The sequence below is a fragment of the Esox lucius genome, chromosome 22 (assembly GCF_011004845.1).
Source record: "Esox lucius isolate fEsoLuc1 chromosome 22, fEsoLuc1.pri, whole genome shotgun sequence".
Classification (NCBI taxonomy): domain Eukaryota; kingdom Metazoa; phylum Chordata; class Actinopteri; order Esociformes; family Esocidae; genus Esox; species Esox lucius.
The window spans coordinates 15532366-15557362 of record NC_047590.1 but is presented as its reverse complement, the minus strand read 5'-3'; the positions used below and the strand labels follow the sequence as shown (position 1 = coordinate 15557362).

The following is a 24997-nucleotide window of genomic DNA, read 5'->3' as shown; positions in this document are numbered from 1 at the left end:
CTGGTAGCCTGTTCCATTCATTTACCTTGGTTGGAAAGAGATCCCCTTCTTCTAACAGGTAGCCTGCAGCCATGCGTATTATCTGACATTTGCCTTTATTCAAATGAAGCCGGACAAACCGCACCTTATTCTCCTCCTCCAACCTCAGCCTGGCTTCAATACAATACAGGCACTACCACAGCCAGAGAAGAGACAAAGGCAGGCTTAGCTTTGGAGAATTGAATCAAAGAAATGTGTTAAGGACACCGTCCGTGCGAGATATCGTCAGTCATTTGATTACCACCACACCAAAACAAACCACAAACATGAAAGAAAACTTCCAAGAAACAAATTACCTGGCAATTAATCTAATTGTATATTTCACGAGGTCACAACGTCTAAATCAAGATTAGAATGGAGGCAAACAAATTAATTAAGCATGAAATGTTTACATGATTGCTCTTTTATTTTCTGTCCTGTGTGAGAAATCTGCATGCATCTCTGAGACACTAAGGTCAGAATAAAATGCTGTCCATTAATATTAATAAAGGCTTAAATGTCATATTTCAATCTGTTATAATCACTATGTTGACATTTTGTTGTTAGATGGTTGCAGTGCAGACTAGACTCAACTATATTGCCGTCTGATGAAACCACATCACAATATTTGCTCATCTCTCTCTCTGGCTTTGACACACACACACACACACACACAATCAAACACAAACACTATGTTTTGATTACTTTTCAGGACTACATTTTTTTTCCATTCAGAAACCTATTTCCCAAACCTCTAATGCTTTTTAAAAACCAGAAAGAATATCCCAATTTTCCCCATCCCTGAAATCTAACCCCACTCCTAACCATGACCTTACCATGACCTTAACCTTCATTACCCAATGTTTATATCTAAATGTATCCTAACCTAACCGTAACACCCAGCCCTAATCATATGTACAGTAAAACAGATCTCTCAAATACAAACAAACGTATGTTTTTCTATCCTTTTGGGGACCAGAAAAACTGAAAGGTCCTTTGTCCCTTAAACCTAACCTTACACTAACCATAATCTAACCATCATCCTGACTTTAACCTCAATAACCAAATCATCATGCCTTAACATAACCTAACCAAACTAAACTGTCATGCCCAAACCTTAAAGTTGTTTTAATATCTTTGCAGGAATATTTTGTCCTAATATATATTGATCTAACAGTACATCATACATTTTCTACTTTTGATCTTTAATAAATCGAGATCACAAGCGCCACCCTGTGTCTGTAAATGGTATAGAAAGCATGTGGTTCTCTATGACGTGGAAAGAGATGTCTTGCTCTAGTTTTCGTCAAGGAATGTTTGAAAGAACATTTAATATACTGTTCGTTTTACAAAAGAAATAAACCTGAACCAGTTTAAAGCAAATAGAATAATAATGAATTAATACAGATTTATGTTCCATACATTTTATAAAGAATAGGTTTTAGTAATTATTGGATGCTCAGAAATATACAAAAATTAAGACAGAAGGACAGGGCAAAAAGTTCACAAACTCCAACTTGGCATCAGGTTTATGTGTTTACCATGGACTCAAACTCATCAATTCTCTGTTTAGTGTTTCCCTTACGGATCTTTCTGTAGGACACAGTGTGATACTTGGAGACAGGTTTGGTGCCATGCTTCTCACCAGAGCACTGCCGTCCGTCAACATTCACCCCCTGCTCTTCCTCCTCCTCACATTCTTCCTCCTCAGGCTCCCCACTGTTCTCTCTTGGCTCTGTGAATGTGTTTGATCGGGCCCCCTTCCCAGGCCATTGACCAGTGGAGCCCCCTGTCCTCTGCTTCGGCTCCTTTGGCATCTTCTCCATTGATGATGTCACTTCCTGTTCCAGTGATGCAGAAACTGGGACTAGGAAACGGGGATAGAACATTTCAGTTATTTACAAAACGTTTTTCTCTACCAACAATCCCCAATTATTACAGCTCTCTTGATGAGACACTAATGCTTTTTGTCGATCAGAAAGGAGACTTGTTGACACATGGTTACCCACTCTGGACAATCATTGGTTGGCAACTTGGCATGGCATGAGAAGAGCGACTTCATGGAATTTTAATTTGATTCTAATGAATTCCCATCCTGCTAAGCCTGAGGGCCTTGTTTGAGTTTGGTAGATCTCAACATTTGTTGTAATGTAATGAGCCAGCAAAAAATCTGCCGCATCAATTAATCTACATCACACACCATAATACATGATTCCAAGAGATTATTACTCTACAATACACAGCTGCTTCAATTATTTTGTGCCCAAGTGCTTTCATTATCATTAGTTAATATACTTCATGAACCAATGACATCAATGTACAAACATAATGTGAAATAAAGACTTTCCTGTTAACTGTATATAATTTACACATTTGCAAATGGCTTGTTGTAGGAGCCACCTACCTTGCTCTGTGTAAAGACCTGTTGAAACACTTATTGCTTTTGATCTAGGCTCTGGTCCTGGAAAATGTTGTCTGAGGTGCTCCGGAGCTCTCGCCAAGGGATCCCTTTTGAGCGGAATAGCTCTAGCTTTTGCCAGAGACCTAGAGGGTAGCCCTGTCCTTGTCCTCAGGGCCAGCATCGGTGGCTGTGTCTGGGGCTCTTCTGGGCGTTCTCGTGCTCCCTCAGGAAAACACCCAGCTCGCTCTCTGGTCATCAACGTCCACTGATCCCTCATGTGTTTCTTGGCGGCAGTAGCTGCTGTCCTCCCATGAACTACAGAATCGCTGGCACCAGATCCCAAGGAAGGGACATCACCGATCATCTCTGTAGCCGCCTCAACAAGGGCCCTTTTAGGGCATGACGACGGTATTGGTGATGATGATGGTTTCTTGATGATCACCTTAGCGGCACACTCAACAGCGTTAGATGGGTTTTTGTCCTCCTCACTGTCATCAGATTTAGAACCTGCGTCCTCGTCATCATCTTCGTTGTCATCTGAGTCATTCTCCTGAAGCTCAGGGTCTACAGTGGGCTCAGTTGATAGGACATTGGCGATACGATCAATGGTCTGCATGACATGAGAGAAGATAGAGCTCTCTTCCACTTCCAGACCCATTCCTTCAAGGAAGTCTGCAGTATTCCACCAAAACTCCATAACTCCTTTGAAAACCACACTCTTTCTAGTCAGTTGTGTCAGACGTTTGCCTGTGTCAGGCTCACATTCTATCTGTCGGTCTGCCACTGGTCTGCTACATGAGAACTTTCCATTGTAAAAGAATTAGCTCAATAAACACAGAGCATTAAAAATGACTACACGGAATTTAACTTTGACTGATCGGCGTGTGAGGCCGATTGCATTATGTTGGGGTCAACATTGACACTTTAGGATTAATGTTACATGACGAGCATTTAGGGAAATAATGTGCACTTTGTTTGTTAAAAATATCATAATCTGTAAAGAATGACCACCATTTCTCTGTAGTTGTATTCTATCCTACTTTGTGATTGGATTAACATTCTGTACAAGTTAATCCATCAACACAATATTAAACCAAGAGTTTATGGTAGTAGGTTCCCCAGGGCATGTAAAGCATAAGTGGCGTGTGACAATTGCAATTTTAATTCTGATTTAAAAACCCAATTAGCAAATTATTTTGCTCTTGGTCCCATATTCACAACACTTAATGATGTAACATACTAAAAGTCGTTTTTGTTAAGATTTTTTTAATTAATTGTTTTATTATTTGGCATGCATTTACTCTCCTTGACGCTAGTTGGCTCTGTAGATTTCACCCAAAATGTTCGACCCGGAAGTGGCCATTTATGGGGAGGGGCAAATGCTGTCAATATGCCCTTTCAACTATCACATGTGTTGCATGCTGGAAATAAATGAATGTACTTTTTCTGTGATATTAATGAGAGTGATGATAATTTAAATCATATAACACGTAGGGAACAACCACCAATATGAAGTTTGCTTACAAGGTAAGTCATATATGATAACTATTGTAGATTTTATTTTATAGCACCTAACTCGTTTTAGCATATTGTTAGCTAGATTAATTGGGCTAATCCATATTTTGTTTTTAGTTTTCCAATCTCTTGGGAGCTGTGTATCGTCATGGAAATCTGAGTTTCTCCAAAGATGGCAACTCTGTGATAAGTCCGGTGGGAAATCGGATCTCTGTATTTGATCTAAAAAAGTAAGATGAAAGCTAAGATGTGTGTACATTCCTAACTGCTACTGTCTGATCACACGTAAAATGTTATAGATGTCTTTTTACAAAACGGTGTTGAAGAAAATAAATTACTGAGAAGATTAACTGACATTCTCATTCAGCAACAAGTCCGAGACCCTGCCGGTGTCCACAACTAAGAACATCGCCTGTGTCGGTCTCTCCCCTGACGGGAACCTGGCCATACTGGTGGATGAAGATGGCGCGGCCTTGTTGGTCAGCCTGATCACAAAGGCAGTTCTGCATCACTACCACTTCCACAAACCTGTTGCCAGTGTCCGCTTCTCTCCAGATGGCAGGTCAATACATCACGCTTCGTGACAAATACAAACTTATAAAACAACTTATTAGCATAGCTATATAAACACATCAACTGCTGTGGCTTGACGCCTCTGTCATGATTCTTTTTTTCATCTTCAGGAAGTTTGTGGTGACTAAGGACAACGTGGCATTGATGTACCATGCACCTGGGAAGAACCGAGAATTCAATGCCTTTGTTTTGGACAAGACCTACTTCGGGCCGTATGATGAAACCACCTGCATTGACTGGACAGACGACTCCAAGTGAGTTACTTGCCAACCTAAAGCCGTTTTTCAAGCATGGTCTGTTGGTTTTCCAACTGGGGTAGATTCACTGTGCCAAACTTACCGTTAGTTTCAGGATGAATACACGCCTGGAAATTCAAACCAGTTCCTTTTATCACTAGAGTTAAGCATTCTGCTGTATTCTTTTTGGTTATTTTATGACCCTACTAAAATAAAATGTGTATCTAGTAGAGGTAGAGACTCCCTGTCTTAATACTGTTTTCCCCCATTTAGGTGCTTCGTGGTGGGCAGCAAAGACATGTCTACCTGGGTGTTTGGAGCCGAGCGCTGGGCTAATCTCATCTACTATTCTCTGGGTGGACACAAGGACATCATCGTGGGCTGCTTCTTTGAGAAGGACAGTTTAGATGTGAGTTTTCTTCTTTTTCTCCACCTTTTCCAACTGTAAGTTGCTCTAAACGTTTGTCTTTTAATGGACTAAAATGTAAATGGAAAAAAGGTTTCCCTTCATTTCTGCGTTTTTGTGTGTGTGTGTGTGTGTGTGTGTGTGTGTGTGTGTGTGTGTGTGTGTGTGTGTGTGTGTGTGTGTGCGCACAGTGTTTGTATAATCACTCTGTTCAAACACGTGTTTCCAGTTGTACACCGTGAGCCAGGATGGGGCGATATGTGTGTGGGAGAGTGACACTGAGCTTGATGGACTGGTCTTGAGGAAGACCCAGGAGACCAAGAGACCAGTAGAGGGGGAGGAGGAAGAGGAGGAGGACAGGGGAGAAGGAGAGGAAGGGCAGCCCAGGGGGGAGGTGATCAGAGGGAAAACGGACGGTCCCGTGGAGAAAGAAGGGACCAAAAACGTCAGATACAAACAGAGGAGCAAGTAAGCCTCCTCCCCACGGGTGCCACAACCTTTGGGGCGTTGATACGTACTAACTTCCAAAGTGATTTCAACCATGCACAAATATACATGAATACGTGCGTTATGTAGAATGTAACGTCCAAAGTGATTTCCACCATGCGCTTCACAAATATACATGAATACGTGCGTTATGTAGAATGTAATGTCCAAGTTTGATGTCTGCTGCTTATCTGAACTGTGTGGGTTTTTCCCCGACCAGACACTTCTTTAACAAGGAGGGCAACTTCAACAACCTGACGGCAGCAGCGTTCCACAAGCCCACGCACATCCTGGTGACCGGGTTCGCGTCGGGCGTCTTCCACCTCCACGAGCTCCCGGACTTCAACCTCATCCACTCGCTGAGGTCGGGGTTCATAAACTCACAGCCTGGCCTAACACTGGGGATTCATCTCTCATGCGGGTTCGATCCAGAACTCTGAATGCATGTCCTCCGTGTCTAATGATTACTGTTTTGGTGCATTCCTACAGTATATCCGATCGGAGGATATCCACGGTGTCCATTAACAGCTCTGGTGATTGGATAGGCTTTGGTTGCTCAGGTACGGTCTCACAGGGTCTCAGTTACCGTGCCCAGTGGCCGCAAACCCGAATAACTGAATAATGAGCTTAATATCATCTATTGACTTTGTGACGTGTGCATGTGTATTCAGGTCTGGGCCAGCTGCTGGTGTGGGAGTGGCAGAGTGAATCATACGTGTTCAAACAGCAGGGACACTTCAACAGCATGGCTGCCCTGTGCTACTCACCTGACGGACAGTATATTGCTACAGGAGGGGATGATGGGAAAGTGAGTTCTCATTTGTTTATCTTCGTGACCTGGTACCTGCTATTAGTCCGTTTCGTTTCTATTTAACAAAACCAGTGTCGGCTGAATGATGCTCTTCATTTCTTATTCTGGGGTCAGATAATCACCAGGGAAATCCCTGGTGTTCTTGAACGTCTGTGGACGCTAACGGGGTCCTGTGTTTCAGGTGAAAGTGTGGAACATATCCAGCGGCCTGTGCTTCGTCACGTTTACGGAACACACCAGCTCCGTCACGAACGTCACCTTCGCCTCCAGCGGCTTCGTCATCGTCAGCGCCTCCCTAGATGGGACCGTCCGGGCCTTCGACCTGCACAGGTAAAGGGAACGCACCTGGTTGTCGGTTGCTTCAGAACCGACACCTTCATAACGAACCTGTTAACAACAGACACCCTCGATACTCACACGTCATGGTCAGGACTACTACAAAACACACACAAGCCTCGCCGGAACACTCATTCAGAACCCGCCCTAGGGATCATTTGGTTTGTTACAGAAGCAGACTCTCTAGGCGGTGCCAGCATGTCGAGCGAAGCATATCAGCATGAAAAGTCTTCTTTCCAACACAATGTCTCTACAGGTACCGTAACTTCCGGACGTTCACGTCTCCTCGGCCGGCACAGTTCTCGTCTCTGGCTTTGGACCCGAGCGGGGACTTGGTAAGTGCCGGGGCTCAGGACTCCTTCGAGGTCTACATCTGGTCCATGCAGACGGGACGCCTGCTCGAGGTCCTAGGGGGCCACGAGGGCCCGGTGAGCTGTCTATGCTTCAGCCCGGTGCAGTCCGTCCTGGCCAGCGTGTCATGGGACAAGACCGTGCGACTCTGGGACATGTTGGACAGCTGGCAGACCAAAGAGACGCTCCGTCTCACCTCAGACGGTGAGACCCGTCGCGCATCCCCAGCGTTCCTTCGCATTGTTCATCGACAGACATGGTCTCGTGAGCTTGAATGTGTTTGGCTGAGTAGGTAATACTATTGTCTCTCCGACTGGTATCGCAGGTTTGGTCGTGTCATACCGACCAGATGGTAAGGAGTTGGCCGTGGCCACTTTGGATGGAGAGATCTCCTTCTGGAACCCCCAGTCGGCCAATCAGACCGGCTCGATCAGCGGACGCCACGACCTGCAGATGGGGCGCAGGGAGACCGACAAGATAACAGCCAAACAGTCCGCTAAGGCCAAGTGAGTGAGGCCTTGCTAACGCCTGTCATTTCAGATTCCCAGTTGCGCCTTAGAAATTGTCTCCTGGCTAATGGACATTGAGTTTCTCTTCGGGCATTAAGCACGGCAACCTGTACTGTGTTCTCCAGGTCTTTCACGGCGCTGTGCTACTCTGCCGATGGGGAGTCCATCCTGGCTGGAGGACAGTCCAAGTTTGTCTGCATCTACCACATCAGAGAGCAGATCCTCATGAAGAAGTTTGAGATCTCCTGCAACCTGTCCCTCGACGCCATGGAGGTAATGTGCTGACTCACTACAGGATTTCCTCAGGAGCGTTGGTCCATTTGTCCGTTAGTACTTCGGAACGAGTATACCCTCCCGTGAATTTCAGGTGTGTGCTGTGACATTGGTCTCTTGCGTTTGTCTCTTTCAGGAGTTATTGGACCGTAGGAAAATGACAGAGTTTGGGAGTTTGGCGCTGGTGGATGAGGGTGTGGGCGACGGGGACGGCGTTGAGCTCAGCTTGCCGGGGGTTAGGAAAGGAGACATGAGCTCGCGGCGCTTCAAGCCCGAGATCCGAGTGAGCTCTCTTCGCTTCTCTCCTACTGGTGAGCATACCGGCTTACTGGTGTCTCATCTGAGCAAATTTTCCATCAAAACCGCCATCGCATCTCGCCTCATTTCAAACGGTTTCCGATTCTCTGTGTCCTCGCTTCGTCCTTCACCTCCCGTTTCACTTCCAGGTCGCAGCTGGGCCGCCACGTCCACAGAGGGATTGATGATCTACTCTCTGGACGGCGCACTGGTGTTCGACCCCTTCGACCTGGACCTGGACGTGACTCCGGCCAGCGTCCGCCGCCAGCTGCGCCAGGCCGAGTGGGCGGCGGCCATCGTGCTGGCGTTCCGCCTCAACGAGAATGCCCTCACGCAGGAAGTCGTCGAGGCAGTGCCGTACCAGCAGAGTGAGTATCCCGGGCGACCGCTGTGTAAAGGTGTAATCTGAAACTTTCTAGTCCAAAGTGCTGTGATCTGTGCTTGTTTGTAAAAATGAGGAGTTTGGTGTGGGGGGGGATGTGAGAGTTTGTTTTGCGTAACCGTAGACGAGTAGAATTTCGCCGTATGGTCACCTCTGATCAGGTGTGTGTATGTGTCTAATTTGACATGTAATTTTGTGTTTGTGTGTGCGTCAGTCCCTGTGGTGTGCAGTTCCCTGCCTGATGTGTATGTGGAGAAGCTTCTAGACTTCATAGCGTCAGTCCTGGAGAGGTGTGGTCACCTCCAGTTCTACCTGACCTGGGCCCAGTCTCTCCTCACACAAAACGGGCAGAAACTGAAGAGCAGGTGGGTGCTGCTGTCCCCTCCTCCTTATTCAGCTGCTGGACGTTTACTGAAATGACTCGTGGCTTTGGAACGATGGCATCTCTTAGTCATTTTTTTCGGTTTGTGAAGCCAGAGAAAGGGGCAGGCTCCTAAACAGTCTTGTGGTCAACAGGTCCGGGGCCATTCTGCCTACCATTCAGTCACTGCAGAAGAGCATCCAGAGACACTTTGAGGACCTGTCAAAACTGTAAGTCCAAATGTTTTTATTCCCCCCAACGTTTTCTCTCAATGCAAACTTTGGCAGCTCTCTGTGTAATCAAGTGTGGAATGTTGTGTTCACGTGTGTGTGTGTGTCCTGTATAGTTGCGACTGGAACATGTACAACATCCGCTACGCTGTGGCCATGTCGAAGCAGAGGGGCGTGAAGAGGACAGCGGAGGATGTTCTCTGTGACAACGAGGATGAGGAGGGCAGCGACTCTGAGGTGTTGAGCGAGGCCTCGCTAGAGGAGACTGACATGCTCATGTAGGACTCAGCCACAGCCAGCTGGAAGCGGCCCGCTCGCCTTCATCCACTCTAAATATACAGTACAGCTAAAAAGAACCATTCAGATCAATGGGCAAGTGTGGCCCTAGTACTGTAGGTACAGTAAAACCATTCAGAGAGTCTTCTGACTGGTGAAGGAACAAGGAGGGGAAGCCGGTCAAGTTCTTTGACTTAGCTTAACCAAGTTCTGCATTAGTATCTACATTTAGCATATGACATATAAAGCATTGAATACATACTTGTGTATGCAATTACTAGAGGATGTTCTTAAGGACACAGAATTTTTGTCCAAGAGATTGGTGTCTCCAAGGTGACTATCACATTGGGCCTGTCCTGGTGTAGTCTGGGAAATCAAAATGGCCACCTGCTAGTCAAAGGACAATGACACTGCTGCCCAACTGCCATAAGATTCCCTTGTGCTCTGCTGGTTTAAATATGTTTTAGCCCCTCCTGCCTTGAGTGTCCAAACTAAGTCAGTAATGTAATATTGTTTTATAAAGTACATTTTGTCAAAAAGGACTGATTTGTTTCATTTGCATGTTAATAACTTACACGAAATTGCACTGAAAAAGGACAATTATTAACAAACCAAAAGTGCAAAATATTATTGTGAATGTACACTGTGTAAACAATGGGTGGGTTAGAATGTCTCCTTTCAAAAGGCAACACAAAAGAAAATGACTAGTTTGTAAATGTTTTTATACAGTACATTTTATTTAGACGTGTAGTGTCCTGTGATCTTTCAAGACAAGCCACTGACATGGAGGAATGTCATTACAGCACAGGAGCTACATGGCATCAGCAGAAAACAAAATGGAGCATCACATGGTAGAGTGGGTTAGGTTGGCTTTTGATGACGGCGTCTCTACACAAAATGGAACTCCACGCTGTAATTGTGAGGCCATCGTATTTTGCTTCGGATACGAAAATGTGGGTTGAAACAAAGAACAATCCATTGTAGATTTATAAAATGAAATTGCCCGAGTGCTCTTTATGTTGATTAAAAAATAAATCTGCTTTATACGTTCAAAACGCATGTAATTTTCCTTGCTCTAATATATAGATCATTAAAGGCAGACACCTGTACAACTGGTCGTCAATCTCATAAATACACCACATGAAAATATACATCTCCACTGTACATGGTTCCGCTAAAACAATCATACATAATGCCAATAGTAACGAGAAATATCTAAAAATATTTTCAGAACACTTTCCTGTAAACAATACTAGCCTCTAGTTTACTTCCATATTAAATAAGAATTTCAAGTATTTGCTTTCATACTAAAAGGAAGCCTTGAAAGACAGTAGTCAGACTGGTCCGTCTCTAAGGAGGTGCAAGACTTCAGCTGCCTTAATTGCCTGGTCATTTCCAACCCTGAACCTTTCCTTACAGTTTCACTCACTGTGTGTATGATAAAAAAATTACTTAACCGGGACAAAGCTTTCAAAGGCATCTATTGTCCGAACTGACACCAGTATTTCATAGTTGTCATGGGGGCGGTCACTTATTTTTGGTACATAAATCATGTGGATTAACACTAGTTCCCTTTACTCAAGCCACAACCCAACTGCCCCCTGGCCAAAAGATCCCATGTCAGATCTAGTGCTGTGCATAGAACCCAGTGGCCCCAGGACAGATCTAGTGCTCTGCATAGAACCCAGTGGACCCAGGACAGATCTAGTGCTCTGCATAGAACCCAGTGGCCCCAGGACAGATCTAGTGCTCTGCATAGAACCCAGTGGCCCCAGGACAGATCTAGTGCTCTACATGGGGAATAGTGTACCTACTGGGATAATGCCTGACTTAATGGTGCTCAGGGACAACTTAATCATTAACTAAAGTCTATTCACATACAAGGCAACTTGCAGTAATAACGTTTTACACCATGTTTACAGAGAGACATGAAACAATTCCTACAAACCCTGCAAGAGGTATATCTCCATTTCTGCTCTCCAACAAACTAAACAGTGTGCATTGTTTAACCAAAGAGTAGGGTTGTAGAAAGCTTCTTACTCCATTCACAAACACAGGACCAAATCTATAAAGTGCTCTAAAATCCCCATTGCGTTTCAGTGCGAGGACCCTTGCTTCAATTAGGCCACATTTCCAACCAGATTTTGAAAGCTCTTGTTTAAGCACAACCGTGAGGTGAGGGAGATGTGAGAATGATACTGGAAGAAGGGTCAGGCAATGACAAGACTGATTGTCTTTTTGGATTAGATGCGGTGTACTAACAGGACCTTAATGTTAGGCAACATGAGTGCAAGTACAGTCTGAATGCTAGGATTGGATACTACAGCATTGTAGACCAGTAAGCCCCATTCATTCACAGTTACACAGGAAGACCCGACCCAGGTAGGACCTCTAGGACATCAATGGATCTGATTCATTCACACTGGGTTCCTTCCACACTAAAGTGCAGCTCGGCTCCTCCCACAGATCCAGGTCAACAGTTTGGTTTCCCGGTGACAGATCAACAAGACATGAATTGGAGCGTTGACATGACAACTTGAGGGTCCCGGGCAAGGAAACTCGCGTTCAGTACCGTTTTAACGTTCTGCAACATCCAGTTAGAAATCTGCACTGAAGACCAAAAATCCCAAACCCGACATGTAGAATTTGTAACCACCTCCGTTCTATTCTTTTCTATCGGCAAAGTTCCAGAGAAAGCATTGCGACTGAACCTACTACTGAAGGACACGTGCCGTCCTGGACCAGCCCTTCTTCTCCTCTTCTGCTACAACTGTCTACTTGTGTCCTGGAGGAGGGGGAGGGAATAAAACACAACATGAACAGAGAGAAAGAGTCACTTTTATATCAACATGCCACATTGGACAGACTGTTTGGCTATGCATTCCACAGCTTGAAACTACAGCATATGTCATAATAATTATTGATGCTGGACAACAAGCAGGTAGCATGTGCTAGCTGCAGTAGGAATGGTTTGAAAAGCTAACTAGTATGCCTGCATTTGTTAGGGCAAAAGAGAGTGACAAAGCAAAGGATTCAACTCAACCACAAACAAAAAAACAGGCCATTTAGTCCCTCAACTCAACTAAAAGTGTGTATGGACATTATGGTTTCTATTTTTCTTTAACAAACACAGAGGCAGGCATGCAAAAAACAGACACTGACCTGATATGTATTTTGCTCCGATTAACATACACATGCTACCCACAACATAAAACCCCAGTGGAAGACTGCTGAAGATACTAGTTTCACCTGGACGACATCCCAATCAAGGTCCAACATAAGCAAGACAAGAGAAAAGAGAAAGACAGATGAGCAATTACCATTTGGGAGGTCATAGCAGAGGAGTGAGCAAAAAGCACAAACAGGCCTAGAAACAGCAGGGCTACTCAACTCCAGTTCTGGAGGGCTGAAAAACTTCTGCTTTTCATAGCCCTCCTTTTAATAAGGAACAGATTCCGACCTGGGACACCAAGTGATTAGTCATCTACCAGGGAAAAGCTCAAATCGGAAGTGTTTGGGCTCTACAGGGCCAGAACTGTATAGCCCTGGGCTACAGCTTAAGAACCAACGCCATCTGATTAACCAGTTTTAAAAAAAATGCTTTTTGTAACTAGAGACTTTGCCATTACAGCCCAGCCTACATTAAACGTGCCAGCACCAAACGGAGATCAGTCCATACCATTTCCAATACTGACGGGTTCGGTGGTTTCCCAGTTCATGGCTCTCTGAACCGCTTTCTTCCAGCGAGCGTATCGAAACTCGCTCTCTACAGGAAGAGACGAGGAGAGGGAGATTTGAAAGGGAAATGAAACAATTCACTTTCACTGGGCACAACCACTTTTCTCTGCTAGGGTCATTTCAGCCCTTACCATACGTCCCCTTACCTCCAGGGAGGGATAGAGAGACAGAGAGACAAACAATTTGTTTCGCACTCATGCCCATGTTCAAAGAAACAGCTACTGTTGTCAATGGCATGGAGGAGCGTCGCTTTGAGAAACGCCGGGTACCTTCAGGGTTGATTTGCGGCTCGAACTTCTCGGAGGTGACCTCGCTAAGGTCCTCCGGTCGGAGGCTCCAGACGCTGACCCCCTCTGCCGCCCCCGCGGCCATGGCCGCCCCCAGGGCGGTGGTCTCAGGCATGGAGGGCTTCACTGCAAACAACACATACGGTTCATCATCGTCATCAACCTTAATCACCATGGTGGGTATTTATAACAGATACGGGGGCCTGGGTGGGAGAGATGGAGCGAGAGGTGGAGACAAAGAAACAATCAGCGAACGAAAGAGAGGCAGAGGAAGCTTGAGAGAGCGAGCCGAGAGTGTCGGACGCACACGACCGGAGGCGGGAAGCAGCGAGACTCTCTTACCCACTGGGATGCAGAGGATATCGGCCTGCAGCTGCATCAGCAGCCTGTTGGAGGTCATACCCCCATCCACCTGCAGCTGGGTCAGAGGGATGCCACTGTCCTGGTTCATGGCGTCCAGGATCTCTCGAGTCTGGAAACAGACCGCCTCCAACGCAGCGAAGGCCAGGTGACTCCTGTTAGTGAACTGGGTCAGGCCGCAGATTATCCTGTACATCGGGAAAAGATGGACTTCGTGATTGTTACCGTTTCTTTTATCAACCGACGTTAAGTGAGGGAGCACCTTTAAAGGAGGTTTATGCCGAATTCACATTCTAACACTGACCCGCGTGCACTGGGTTCCCAGTAGGGGGCGTACAAGCCAGAGAATGCCGGGACAAAGTAACAACCGTAGGATGTGCCCACTGACGCCGCCAGCTTCTCTGAGGATGGAGGAAAAGAGAGGGCGCGAGAGAACATGATGTTACGAGGTCCCCTAGCACGCGCCTCTTCTTCTGTCAAAAACAAGAATAGACCTCATCCTTACCCAGCTCTGTAGAAGTCTGAATGATTCCCAGGTTGTCCTTCAGCCAACGAACCACAGCTCCCGCAATGGCCACAGAGCCCTGGCAACAGCAGAAATCACAGATCAGTACATAAAAAATAAAATAAATGAAGGACCAATCAGAAAACACAACTTAACAACAGACCAATCAGAGCTTAGAGATGACTACAATTGTGCTGTACGTGTTAAATCCATGCCTACCTCTAGTGCGTAGCAGGCAGGTTTGTCTCGACCCAGTTTGTAAGCCACCGTGGTTAGTAGACCATGGTCTGACATGACCGGCTGTAAAGGGTTAAAAAGTAGCGACACGTTAAAAAAAGAAGACATTTCATGACACAGGGAAAATTTGAGGAAATCCCTGTTTAGGTCAGATGACATCATTGGCGAATCGTTTTTTGAAAAGTTTAAATGGGAAAAACATCACCTTGGCTCCAGTGTTTCTAAGCAGAAAGCAACCAGTTCCATATCTGAAAGATAGAACATGAAGTTTCTCACACGACTTTACATAATAATAATAATAATAATAATAATAATAATAGTGAGATATACTACGTTTTCTGTAGTTGCTATTGCAATTTCGTAGAAGCCTAAAGATGGAGCTTCTGTAAATGTTGTACATACATGTTTTCAAATCAACTAATTACTTTTAATGCATGTGTTTTGGAGCCATACATTTGTAGACTGACTATCAAGTAACACGTTTTGGTTTATGTTAGCTATAGCTAGCAAGCTGGGTATTGTTTTTGTAGGAAAGATGAATCTGGTCACTGCGACAGCTTTCTTTTTATTGGCTTCCAGTTTGATAGTAGTAGTAAAGAAGAGGGCTTGTATAGTGGACAACTGGCTACTATTCTTAGGTTTGTGTGGTGAGTTTTCTGGCGCCCAAGCATCACCCAAGTGGACGGCTCATAGAGAAATCCAACGGCTTTACGACCTGGCTGATAGATGTTCAATAATGTATTATTGTTAATGAACCCAGTAAAACAACATAAGAAAATTCTTACGTGTTTTTGGCCTGCCCATCTTGAAAGCACATCTGTCCCACAAGTGCAGCAGATTGGTCTCCAAGACACTGTAAATCAACAATACTTCAGATTGGTGGGAACAGATGCCAGTCATTAATGACACCATTCAGAAATAGACAGGATACATCCAAACCTACCCCTGAGATGGGTATCCCAGTAAGAGAGCCTGACGTCTGTCAAAGAAACAATACATGTTAGCAATATGGTTTAACTCTGTCTAACTCTGCATTCACAAGACACCAGCAAAACTCAACCCTTCATAGTTACCTAAACAATACGGTTTGATTAAAAGACGGCATATTTTCTCAAACCTCATAAAAAAAATAAACAATCACAGCAGAAAATATCAATACAGCCAGTCAAAGAGCATGAAGGAGACAGAAGAAGGCTTCTGTTTGGAGACAGCCAAATAGCCTAAGGCACACAAGTCAAATGTCTTCACTCCCACTGACATCAATGTAATCCACAAAAAAAACATATTCTGTCCTCACAACGAGCTATGGGCCAAAATGGAAGTGAGCTGAAGAGTGAAGAGATTTACAGAACAGCTGGTAGAAACAAGTCCACAGGAAGAGGAATCGGACAGGAAGTGGCCCAAAGAAAACCTGAACAAGGGAGGCTCCCTGTGATAAAAGGCGCATAACGGGATCATCCACAGTAGCAAAGCGCCAGGCATGCCACGGCAGGACTACAGAAGGAAGCAACACCCATCAAGTACATTTCCAAACAAGTCTATTCCAGGAGGGTGTGTATCAAGACCTATTTGGCGAATATTACAAAACTTTTTTTTCAACCAAACGTTTGTGTTACCCCACGAAATCCCTGAAGACAGATATCCGTCTCAAACATCTCACCCAACACGTCTAATGTCTGAGCGGCTTGGAAATGCACAGTTTGATGGTACAACCACTTTGGAGCAGAGGATCACGTGACAGCAGTAACAGAGGTGACACAGATGAAGACCACAGTACTTACCAGGCTAGAACATATTTTCTATGGATAACAGGGGGCACACAAAAAAACTCTTGTGACAATACCTCAAACATACTTTCTTGTACAGACAATGAGAAACATCAACTGAATTTTTTATGAATGTCATCAATAAACACTTGGACTGGATTGCAGCAAAGCAGGCACGCCTTCAGTCACACACAATAGTTTTAAGCATGTTGAATAGACAGGACAACACCTACCCCTGAACAGTAAATCCCAAACACAGAACTTTATGAGTCTGAAAACCAGGGCTTACCATTAAGCCGTAGATTTCAGAGGAACTCCTGACTTTCGGGAGAATCTCCATGGGAATGTCAAAATATCTGAAAGAAAGGGTCAAACCAGGAACAAGTGCACAGTTCCAGTAAACAGATATAAGGTTTCGTCGGACTGAATCAGTACGTAGAGCATCCCTGCAGACATACAATGAAAGACGCATTGTGTATGTCCACCTACTTGCAGAGCTCCGGGTCCCAGTCCAGGGTGTGAATGTTGAAGAGCATGGTCCTGCTGGCGTTGGTCACATCTGTGCAGTGGACTCCCCCACTCTTCCCCCCTGTCAGACACTGCGGACAGAAAATATCTGCTCAGAACATACAACAGATAAGGTCTTTCTTTTGGGGGGGGGGGGGGGGGGCAATGGATACGATAATACGGATGTGTGTCCACGCCGTCAAGCTGTGACGGTTGTTCCGTCGAGTCCTACCCAGATGAGCCAGGAGTCGACCGTGCCGAACATGGCCCGGTGTGTCACGACAGCCTCGGCCACCTCGTCCACGTTGTCCAGCAGCCAGCGCAGCTTCACAGCACTGAAGTATGTGCTGATGGGAAGACCCGTCTTGTGCTGAGCAAAGCGGTGCGAGAGTTAGGAGAGTTACTTCAGAACAGATGGACCCTCCCTTATGATTCGTTTCCCCCTCTTTAACTTTCCCGAGTTGAAATATCCGGATTTGTTTATTGTAAGCTGGACTGTCCGCGCTCTTCTTTGGTGTCTAGGTAAACGAGGCTTGCCGAACCCGTGTGTGTGTTCTCCGTCGCCCTGGGCAGATTACCTTCAGATGGTTCTTGTTCCTCCCAGGCGTCTTGCTGATCAGTCGCTCCACTGTCGATTGCGTCCGCAGATCCAGCCACACTGCACACAACCAGCGACACTGGGGTCTTTAGAGTCCATCCTGAACTTTAATAATGGACTTAGGTCATGAAATATGGCACACATTAAGAACTTACCGATAGCATTGTAGAGGGGCTCGCCCGTCTCTTTGTCCCAAACCAGCGTGGTCTCTCTCTGATTGGTCACTCCTATAGCTAGAAGGGTTCATGTTTGGAGGGTAAGTGAAGGTGATGGTCCATAGGCGTTAAAAGGGATAGATTCATACTAGGGTGAAATAACATTTACCGTGAGTTATTTTTGAAGGATTTTTTGCATACTGATGAAACAGCTGGGAGTATTTAGTGACATCAAACTAGCACTATGCAAACTATTTTCTGTAGCCACCACACACAGCCTATTTTAGGCAGCTTTGGTGTCATCGGAGGCAACCAAATGCTGAATGGTTGTTCCGGGTTAACAGTTATTCATAAAATAAAATTGAAACCACAGATTGATACATTGAGAGAAAAAAACTGACCGGTAAACATAGTAAGTATCAATTCAGTTGAAAATTTGATTTTTATAGCAACAATGAAATCATTATTTAGAGGAATACAACATTGACAGGTTATTTGAGGTAAAGACACCACCAGTCTTCAAGGTTCTGGAGCAGGTTTCAGCTTGAAATGCAGCTTTTTGGCTCAGGATGCAGTTTCAATTCATGAATTTGGATAGTGCTAATAATACCAATTCTGGGGTGGGACATAGTTGAATAATGGGAATTATTTTTGAAAAAATTACTCCATGGGCCTTCAGGAACAACTCAAGCTAACTGTTATTTCACCTGAATAGGAATCTTGGACAAACTATTCCTTTTAAATGGGTTTAATTTCAGTGTCGATGTCTGCACATCATACCTTTAATATTGGAGATGTCAATGTTGAGCTGGGTGAGTTTCTCACAGGTTCTATCCATGCACTCATACACAGATTGCAGTATCTCTTTCGGATCCTCCTCCACCCACCTAAAAATAGGTCAGAAGTCAAATATCAGAGGTTACAGGTCATTGTGTGAAGTTGTGAACTAAAAGGGTGTTAACGAAGGGGGCACAGCTGCTTGTACTTACCCTTCCTTTGGGAAACTCTGTTTGATTTCTACCTGGTGGTGGCTGAGAAGCTCAGCTGTTTTGGCATTGAACACCTGGGGCGGGCGAGAGACAACATGAGTGAGCAGTCGAACAGGAGCGAGCACTCAACTAAGTTGGAGAAAAATATCACAAGTACTGAGTACAAAGACCTTGTGTAATCACCACTAATAGGCCATAAATATATGTTCTCTTCTTTTATCATATGTTTATGGTGGAAGAGAAGAAAAAATTTAACTATGGCTGATGAGTCTGAGACAGACTGATAAACATCACAGCAATGTTGCTTAACAGCAGATTCTGCTCCAGGTAAGTTGACAATTGTCATAGCATTTGAACAACTCACATTGTGTTTCATTAGCGTTCACAGGTCGCTCCCGCCTATGACACACCCACACCCCTCCTTTCCGGTCATCGTTTTAAATGACTAGTGAAAACATTTTCAGGGTGACCATTCCAGACTTCTCCCTTTCAGTCTCCCGCAATCTTTCGATAAGGGCATAAGCCTACACCCAAAGCAGCCGTGTCCATAAAGATCTTGTAGCTACACCCGCCAATATTGGACACCACCGCCAGTGTTGAACGAACGAACCTTAATAACTTCCATGGTTAAATAAATACAGTAGCCAACTAGCTGCCGAGGGAAAACACTGGAAACTAATCTTCTGCTTTTACCATCTGACCAAATAGGAACGTATGCGATTCGGTAAGTGTCTAAGGAAATCGAGTAGTTATAAGGGAATCAATCGTTTCTCTATTAGGTTATTTAAAGGACATTCGCCGGTACGCGGAATGAACGGTTCAATGCAATTGCGGGGATTGTGACTCACCAAGAACCGCGTAGAGCTTGTTCCCTGGTCGATGGCAGCAACAAGAGGCCCCAGCATAATTCTGTTGGAAGATGCGGCCATTCTACTGTTCGTGTGCGCTGTCTCCTTGCGGTAGCCTGGGGTGAGCACTGGTGTATAGCTGTTTTTTTTTATTGTTCCGCTTCCAGTAGGCATGGATCTATTGCACTGGCGTTAGCACAACGACCTCAAGCTCACACACATGCAAGACTTCCTCTGATGACGTAGCATCACCTAAACACACCCAGCGCGCAGAGGCAAAAAAAACTATTGGGAGGATGAGCTTCCGCCAGAATCTGTACAGAATAAACACAATGCTTTTCGGTGAGATTAAATAGTATAGTTAGCACAACGCAGAGAATTTTTTTTGGTCGGAGCCATTACAATCTCTACATTATTTCCCAAATCTCTGACATAGCTAGACGCCTTTAAGGACACCAATCAGACTTGGAGGCACGTCAAAGTTGGGTGGATCTACTCACGTAGAAGCTCCAAATGCGAAATAGACAGCCCCAAAACCATACACCCTCAATTTTACATTGTCACATCCGAAAGTACTTGATTGTGCATTTGCCCAAGGAAGGAGCCTTCTACACAATTTAATATTTAAATGTTTAATTTGTTTTATTATTATTATTTGGACTTTAATTCACCAGAATTCTCACATTGCGACAGGAGTCAGATTTTTAAGTGAGCCTTGCAAAAACCAAAAAATACATAAAGATAGTTAGAAATCAGCATAAATACAAACCCATTATCATCACAAAGGTCAAAGATCAGCCTTTAAACTCTGGGCCCACTGATCATAATAATGTCAATATTGTTTTAAGTGAGGGGGCACAGAATTCCTAACCGCAGTCCTGCTCAAGTGTAATCCAGTTTTAGTGAACTTGAATTTCTATTCTGATCCTTAAAATATTTTGGCTTTGGAGATTTTATTTAAGTAATTTGCATGTTTCACAAAGATGTATATATTTCCATAGTAAAGTGGGGTGCCTAAAAACATCATAGTGGTTGGCCAGGGAATGTACTCGTATCCAGCGCACATGAACTGGTAAATTCTTCCCATGTGAGCGAGCACTGTGATAAGAACCAGAAAATAAAATTACACTTTATTAATTGCTTTCAAATGTAGCATCAAAGCCAAATCAACATTATTCATCATAATCACTAAAGGTAATTCATATGTTAAAATAACAACTGTCATGAGATTATGTTTTCATTGAATAAAACCCTTTGCAATGTTTTTCAATAGAATAATAACTACAGAAACACCAATGACAACATTTGGCAACTTTAGGAGTAGTACTAGGTTTGACCACTAGATGGTGGAATACTACTTCTGTATTGTGGATTTTATCTTGCGATGAAGCTGTTCAACATAAAGCGTAAACTGCAACCTCCTGACAAACAAAATCATAAAAAATACTACAAAGTGCCAACCGCAAATATATGAATGCAGAAATCATATGTGAGTAAAAATAATAATAGTTACAATTTAAATACACAGTGAACTCAATCCAAAGCAATTTACAGAGCTGCATTCATTGTGTGTGTGTTGTCCCAGTGGGTATTGAAGCAGCAACGTTGCCAGCACTATTTATGAGGCACACAGTGCATGCTAACATCTGTCCGCAAAAGTTGCATACAAAACGTGCCATGCAAAACATGCCTTAAATGTATAAAAAGTCCAAACAAAATTGTAGCACAAATACAGAACACCATGCAGAAATGGCGTGTTGCTCTACAAATCTACTGCACACTTTACTGGGCCAAGACAGCCAGACAGCCGTTCAGTCAGCCAGCCAGCCGCTCGGTCAGCCAGCCAACTGGTCAGTCAGCCAGCCAACTGGTCAGTCAGTCAGTCAGCCACACTCAGTCATCCTCGTCACTTTCCCGATAGTCATCTCTCGTGCTGGTCTGAGAGCAGACGTGTACACAGATCCCACAGCACAACAGGAGGACCAGCACAGTGTGGCTGATGGCCAACACTAAAACAGCAAACAGGTACAGCGACTTCCTGCAGTAGTCCTGCGGCTGGTGGAAGGGTGCTATGAAATTGGGCTGGAACACAGAGAACACCCAGTAGTTCCCCAGGAGGAACCAGACAAAGAGGAACAGGCTGAGGACGATCTGCACATAGTACTTGTTGGCGTTCTGTCGCCACGGATACTCGTCAGCATCGTCATCACCGATGACGACAGACTTGGAGATGAGCTTCCTCATGTGGCTAGTGTCATGTAAGAGGAGTGTGACCTGCAGGGTTTAGGGTCAAAGGTCAAGATTTAGGGTCAACGGTGAAAGGGTCAGATTGACAACCCAGCAATCAAAAAACAGGAATGCATGCCTCACCTTAACACTGCCAACAACTCCGCCCACAAGCAGGTAGAGAGGAATCATTGGCTGAACGGGGCAGTCATCGATAGACTTCATACCTGCAAGGGGAAGAAATATGGGCAGTCTATATGTTTGTTTATGACCGTTTTTTCAATCACTAAATAGATTATGGCATAAAGTACAGCAAATACATTCACAAAGTCACTCGTTCACAGAACCAAATCTCCCTTTCAATTTGGATTCACACGGAATATACTAATTTCCCTTTCTTGTGATTGGTTAACAATACATTTATTCCATTAACTATAATTTAATTACTGAGTTAAACTGAGTATTATCTGAGTAAAACTGTTTACTACTGAAAGTACAGAACCAAAATTATTTAGAGCTAATGAAGTAAACAAATAATCGCTCTGGTACTATTTTCAAGTGTGGTGTATTTTCAAAACTTTTAGTACAAAACTTAAAACTGGTCCTACTTTTAATAAAGACATTCATACATTCAACGCCTTGCAGTGCAGATTATTTCTGTTTGTAGACATCTTTCACAACACATCTATTTATTGAAAATATTCTGTTACTTTTAAATATAATTCCATATGTTTGATAAACAACTATAACCTGGATGTCTTCTCAATGTAGTTAATCCAAACGCCAAAAATGCAACATACTCAAAATTGCTTCCTTCTATATTTAGGGAACAGTGTAAAAGTGTGAACAGCGTGAGTGCTGAAAAGTCAGCCGACATTTGTATTATTATTATTATTAACACTTTTTTATAATAACTAACATTGTAATCCTAACATTGTCATGGACACACCAATCCACATGCTAAATATTCTAAAACCTTTGTTTTGGTCAGATGGGACCATATTCATTAATTAATAATCAAGTAATGACAACACATTTTATTACATACTTCCTTAATCTCTTTTTCAAAAATGGTCATAGATTATTTAAACTTGATGCATATCATGCTATTAAGAGCTGGCATACATGTACAACATTGGTTTGTATAAGTAGCCTGCTATTAATTGAATAGCTCTGGAAAGAATAAAGGGACCACTGCACCTTTTTCTTTCCTTTCCAAAAAAGTCGAAAAGGAAAGTTTTGAGTGAGGAACAGAAGCGTTCAATTTGCAGTGGTCTTTTAATTTTAACCCTTCTGTTCCTCACTCAAAACCTTCCTTTTCGACTTTTTTAGAAAGATAAGAAGAAGGTGCAATGGTCTCTTAATTTCTTTCCGGAGCTATATATCAAAATGTGTTTCTGACCACTATTATTGAACATTGAAAGCATAAAACGTTTTCTTTTATTATTTCATTAGTTAATAATTCAACAAAGACCTTTTTGACCAAAACAAACGTTGCAGTACATGTAGCATTTGAACAGGAGTGTCTACGATAAAGTGTTTAGATTTTTCTTTTAATTAATAGCAATATTTATACAAAATCAGCTGTCTCCACAGAATATGGAAGTAAGTCTGCATGGAGATACGAATGTGAATGTCTGTTGTTGCATCTCCAATGTGAAACTAATTAGACCTACGTTAAATGGACATGCACTGGCAAAGCCTTCCTCATTAATGTCTAATTATGTTTTTGCACATTGATTGCACCCATTATAACTCAACCAATACCGTACCAAAATCAATACCTGCATCTTTAAGGGATATGAAGCGTCATCATGAACTCATTATATATGGTTCTTAATGGCTTGACTGTCTTACCTACAAACGCCATTGTGAGCGGAAGGGCAAGAAAGAACAGAAGTCCCACCACAATGTAGGCTAGATAAAAAGAAACCATTATACATCTGTCCAGAAAAGAAATGCTAAAACAATCATCGGCTCTATTTCAACCTGTCGTTAATCCAACATTACATTTCCCCTTGCCAACGTCCACTGTTCTATTCTAGAGAAGCAGACCCCTTGTATTTAACAACTAACATTATCAAAGGGAAGTGCCAGTTCACATCACTGCTAATAAAGCGATAATCAACAATATTTAATTGTTGATCCCCGAATGTAATCACGATTTTTCTTGTTATTGAATTAATTGTGTAACTCACCATTACTGGCCAACTTAGACAGGCAGCGATGACATGCCTTCACCACACCTGCGGTCATGATGAATTATGCACAGGTAACCTAGCTTGAACGTGAGAAAACCACTGTAACTTTATTTTGCATCCATACAGACAAATACTGTGTACACGCTGACAAACTGCTTCAATCGCAGTAGGTAAATGTTAGCTGATCTTTAATTGCAGAATGTAAATTAATGTAAATAAAATGTAGCAAAAACATGTTAATCATCAACAAAGGCATGGGTATAATCTCTGTGGACTCAACCTACCAACCACGGTGTTTCACTATGAACAAAGCTGTTAAAATATGTTTTAATACATGCCTTTGTTGACGATTAAATGAGTTTTAAACAGAGTTTTCTTTCTCCAGCTCCTGACATATACTATCCAAAAATCTGTTACCTTTCCAAAAACCCATGCAAATAAAGATAAGTTAATATCAAGCTACTTCAGTTGCAGACGCAGCTATTCAAGTCCAATTAAAATAAGTGTGAAGGCTGTATACAATTTTGTGAATGGTCAATTATGTCAAACAACGTAAACAAACATAGATAATGTGTCTCTCGCAAATAACAAAAGAAAATGCACTTACCTTCCCCCCAAAATATTTTTTAATTTTTTTTTTTAAACAGTGCACATGGTAAATGTTAAGTGAAAAGGCGAATTGTTTTACATCACCATATTCTGTAAAGCTGAGTTATTGAGAGCCTTTTTCTATCCGGTGTCGGCTTCTTGCGTGCCTGTAGAACTGGTTATTGAACCGACTGCTGTTTTTATGAATAGGAAAAATCTGAATTCTGAACCTAAAACCCCTTTCACAGGTTACCAGCAACTGCCCACACACTACCAGCAATCCAGCTACAGCCGCTTTAGCTTGCAATTGAGTGAAGTAAGAAATGGGGAGGGGTGGGTTCTCCATCACCGCAGAGGACAGTATATAGGCAGCCAAGGTATTGTAGTGACAAACCCTAGGGGAATAACTCAGGATGTAACCTTTCACTTTTCATCACTATAGCGATAAAAAAATAACAGGCTATGAAAATTGAATGAATAACTTTCTCACTGACTTAGCATACATGCTCATCTCTAAAGTAGAAGTGTTTC

At 43.4% G+C, this 24997-nt stretch overlaps 4 protein-coding genes across 8 annotated transcripts; 1 reads left to right on the top strand and 3 right to left on the bottom strand.

Moving 5' to 3' along the window:
- Positions 1-426: 426 nt before the first annotated feature.
- On the bottom strand, positions 427-3144 carry LOC109614913. Its single transcript, XM_020042254.2, has 2 exons — positions 2423-3144; positions 427-1885 (listed from the first exon to the last, which is right to left on the bottom strand). The coding sequence occupies exons 1-2, from the start codon at positions 3114-3116 to the stop codon at positions 1548-1550; spliced, it is 1032 nt and encodes a 343-aa protein (XP_019897813.2). The 5' UTR covers positions 3117-3144; the 3' UTR covers positions 427-1547.
- A 667-nt stretch (positions 3145-3811) lies between these two features.
- Positions 3812-10177, top strand: pwp2h (PWP2 small subunit processome component). The gene is made up of 18 exons (XM_010886101.3): positions 3812-3946; positions 4052-4164; positions 4302-4496; positions 4618-4761; positions 5017-5152; positions 5379-5617; positions 5856-5999; positions 6125-6195; positions 6307-6443; positions 6628-6776; positions 7039-7337; positions 7459-7639; positions 7768-7915; positions 8052-8226; positions 8362-8580; positions 8809-8959; positions 9111-9185; positions 9302-10177. The coding sequence occupies exons 1-18, from the start codon at positions 3929-3931 to the stop codon at positions 9465-9467; spliced, it is 2760 nt and encodes a 919-aa protein (XP_010884403.2). The 5' UTR covers positions 3812-3928; the 3' UTR covers positions 9468-10177.
- On the bottom strand, positions 10167-19838 carry gk (glycerol kinase). Of its 5 annotated transcripts, XM_020042437.2 has the most exons (21): positions 19452-19832; positions 18604-18677; positions 18395-18501; positions 17615-17692; positions 17440-17519; positions 17094-17231; positions 16844-16953; positions 16644-16710; positions 16370-16387; positions 15532-15567; positions 15374-15441; positions 14794-14836; positions 14571-14651; positions 14352-14430; positions 14151-14247; positions 13829-14034; positions 13469-13612; positions 13331-13345; positions 13141-13227; positions 12624-12710; positions 10167-12246 (listed from the first exon to the last, which is right to left on the bottom strand). In XM_020042437.2, the coding sequence occupies exons 1-21, from the start codon at positions 19623-19625 to the stop codon at positions 12236-12238; spliced, it is 1800 nt and encodes a 599-aa protein (XP_019897996.1). In that variant the 5' UTR covers positions 19626-19832; the 3' UTR covers positions 10167-12235. The 5 variants fall into 5 exon arrangements, with proteins under 5 accessions (XP_019897996.1, XP_019897999.1, XP_019897997.1 ...); XM_020042440.2 differs by lacking the exon at positions 12624-12710 and having other exon boundaries at positions 19452-19838; XM_020042438.2 differs by lacking the exon at positions 16370-16387 and having other exon boundaries at positions 19452-19833.
- A 1146-nt stretch (positions 19839-20984) lies between these two features.
- On the bottom strand, positions 20985-24721 carry LOC114830065 (transmembrane protein 272). Its single transcript, XM_029116831.2, has 5 exons — positions 24486-24721; positions 23876-23958; positions 23535-23594; positions 21822-21904; positions 20985-21725 (listed from the first exon to the last, which is right to left on the bottom strand). Exons 2-5 carry the CDS (start codon positions 23931-23933, stop codon positions 21345-21347), a joined length of 582 nt encoding a protein of 193 aa, XP_028972664.2. The 5' UTR covers positions 23934-23958; positions 24486-24721; the 3' UTR covers positions 20985-21344.
- Between the last annotated feature and the right edge of the window lie 276 nt (positions 24722-24997).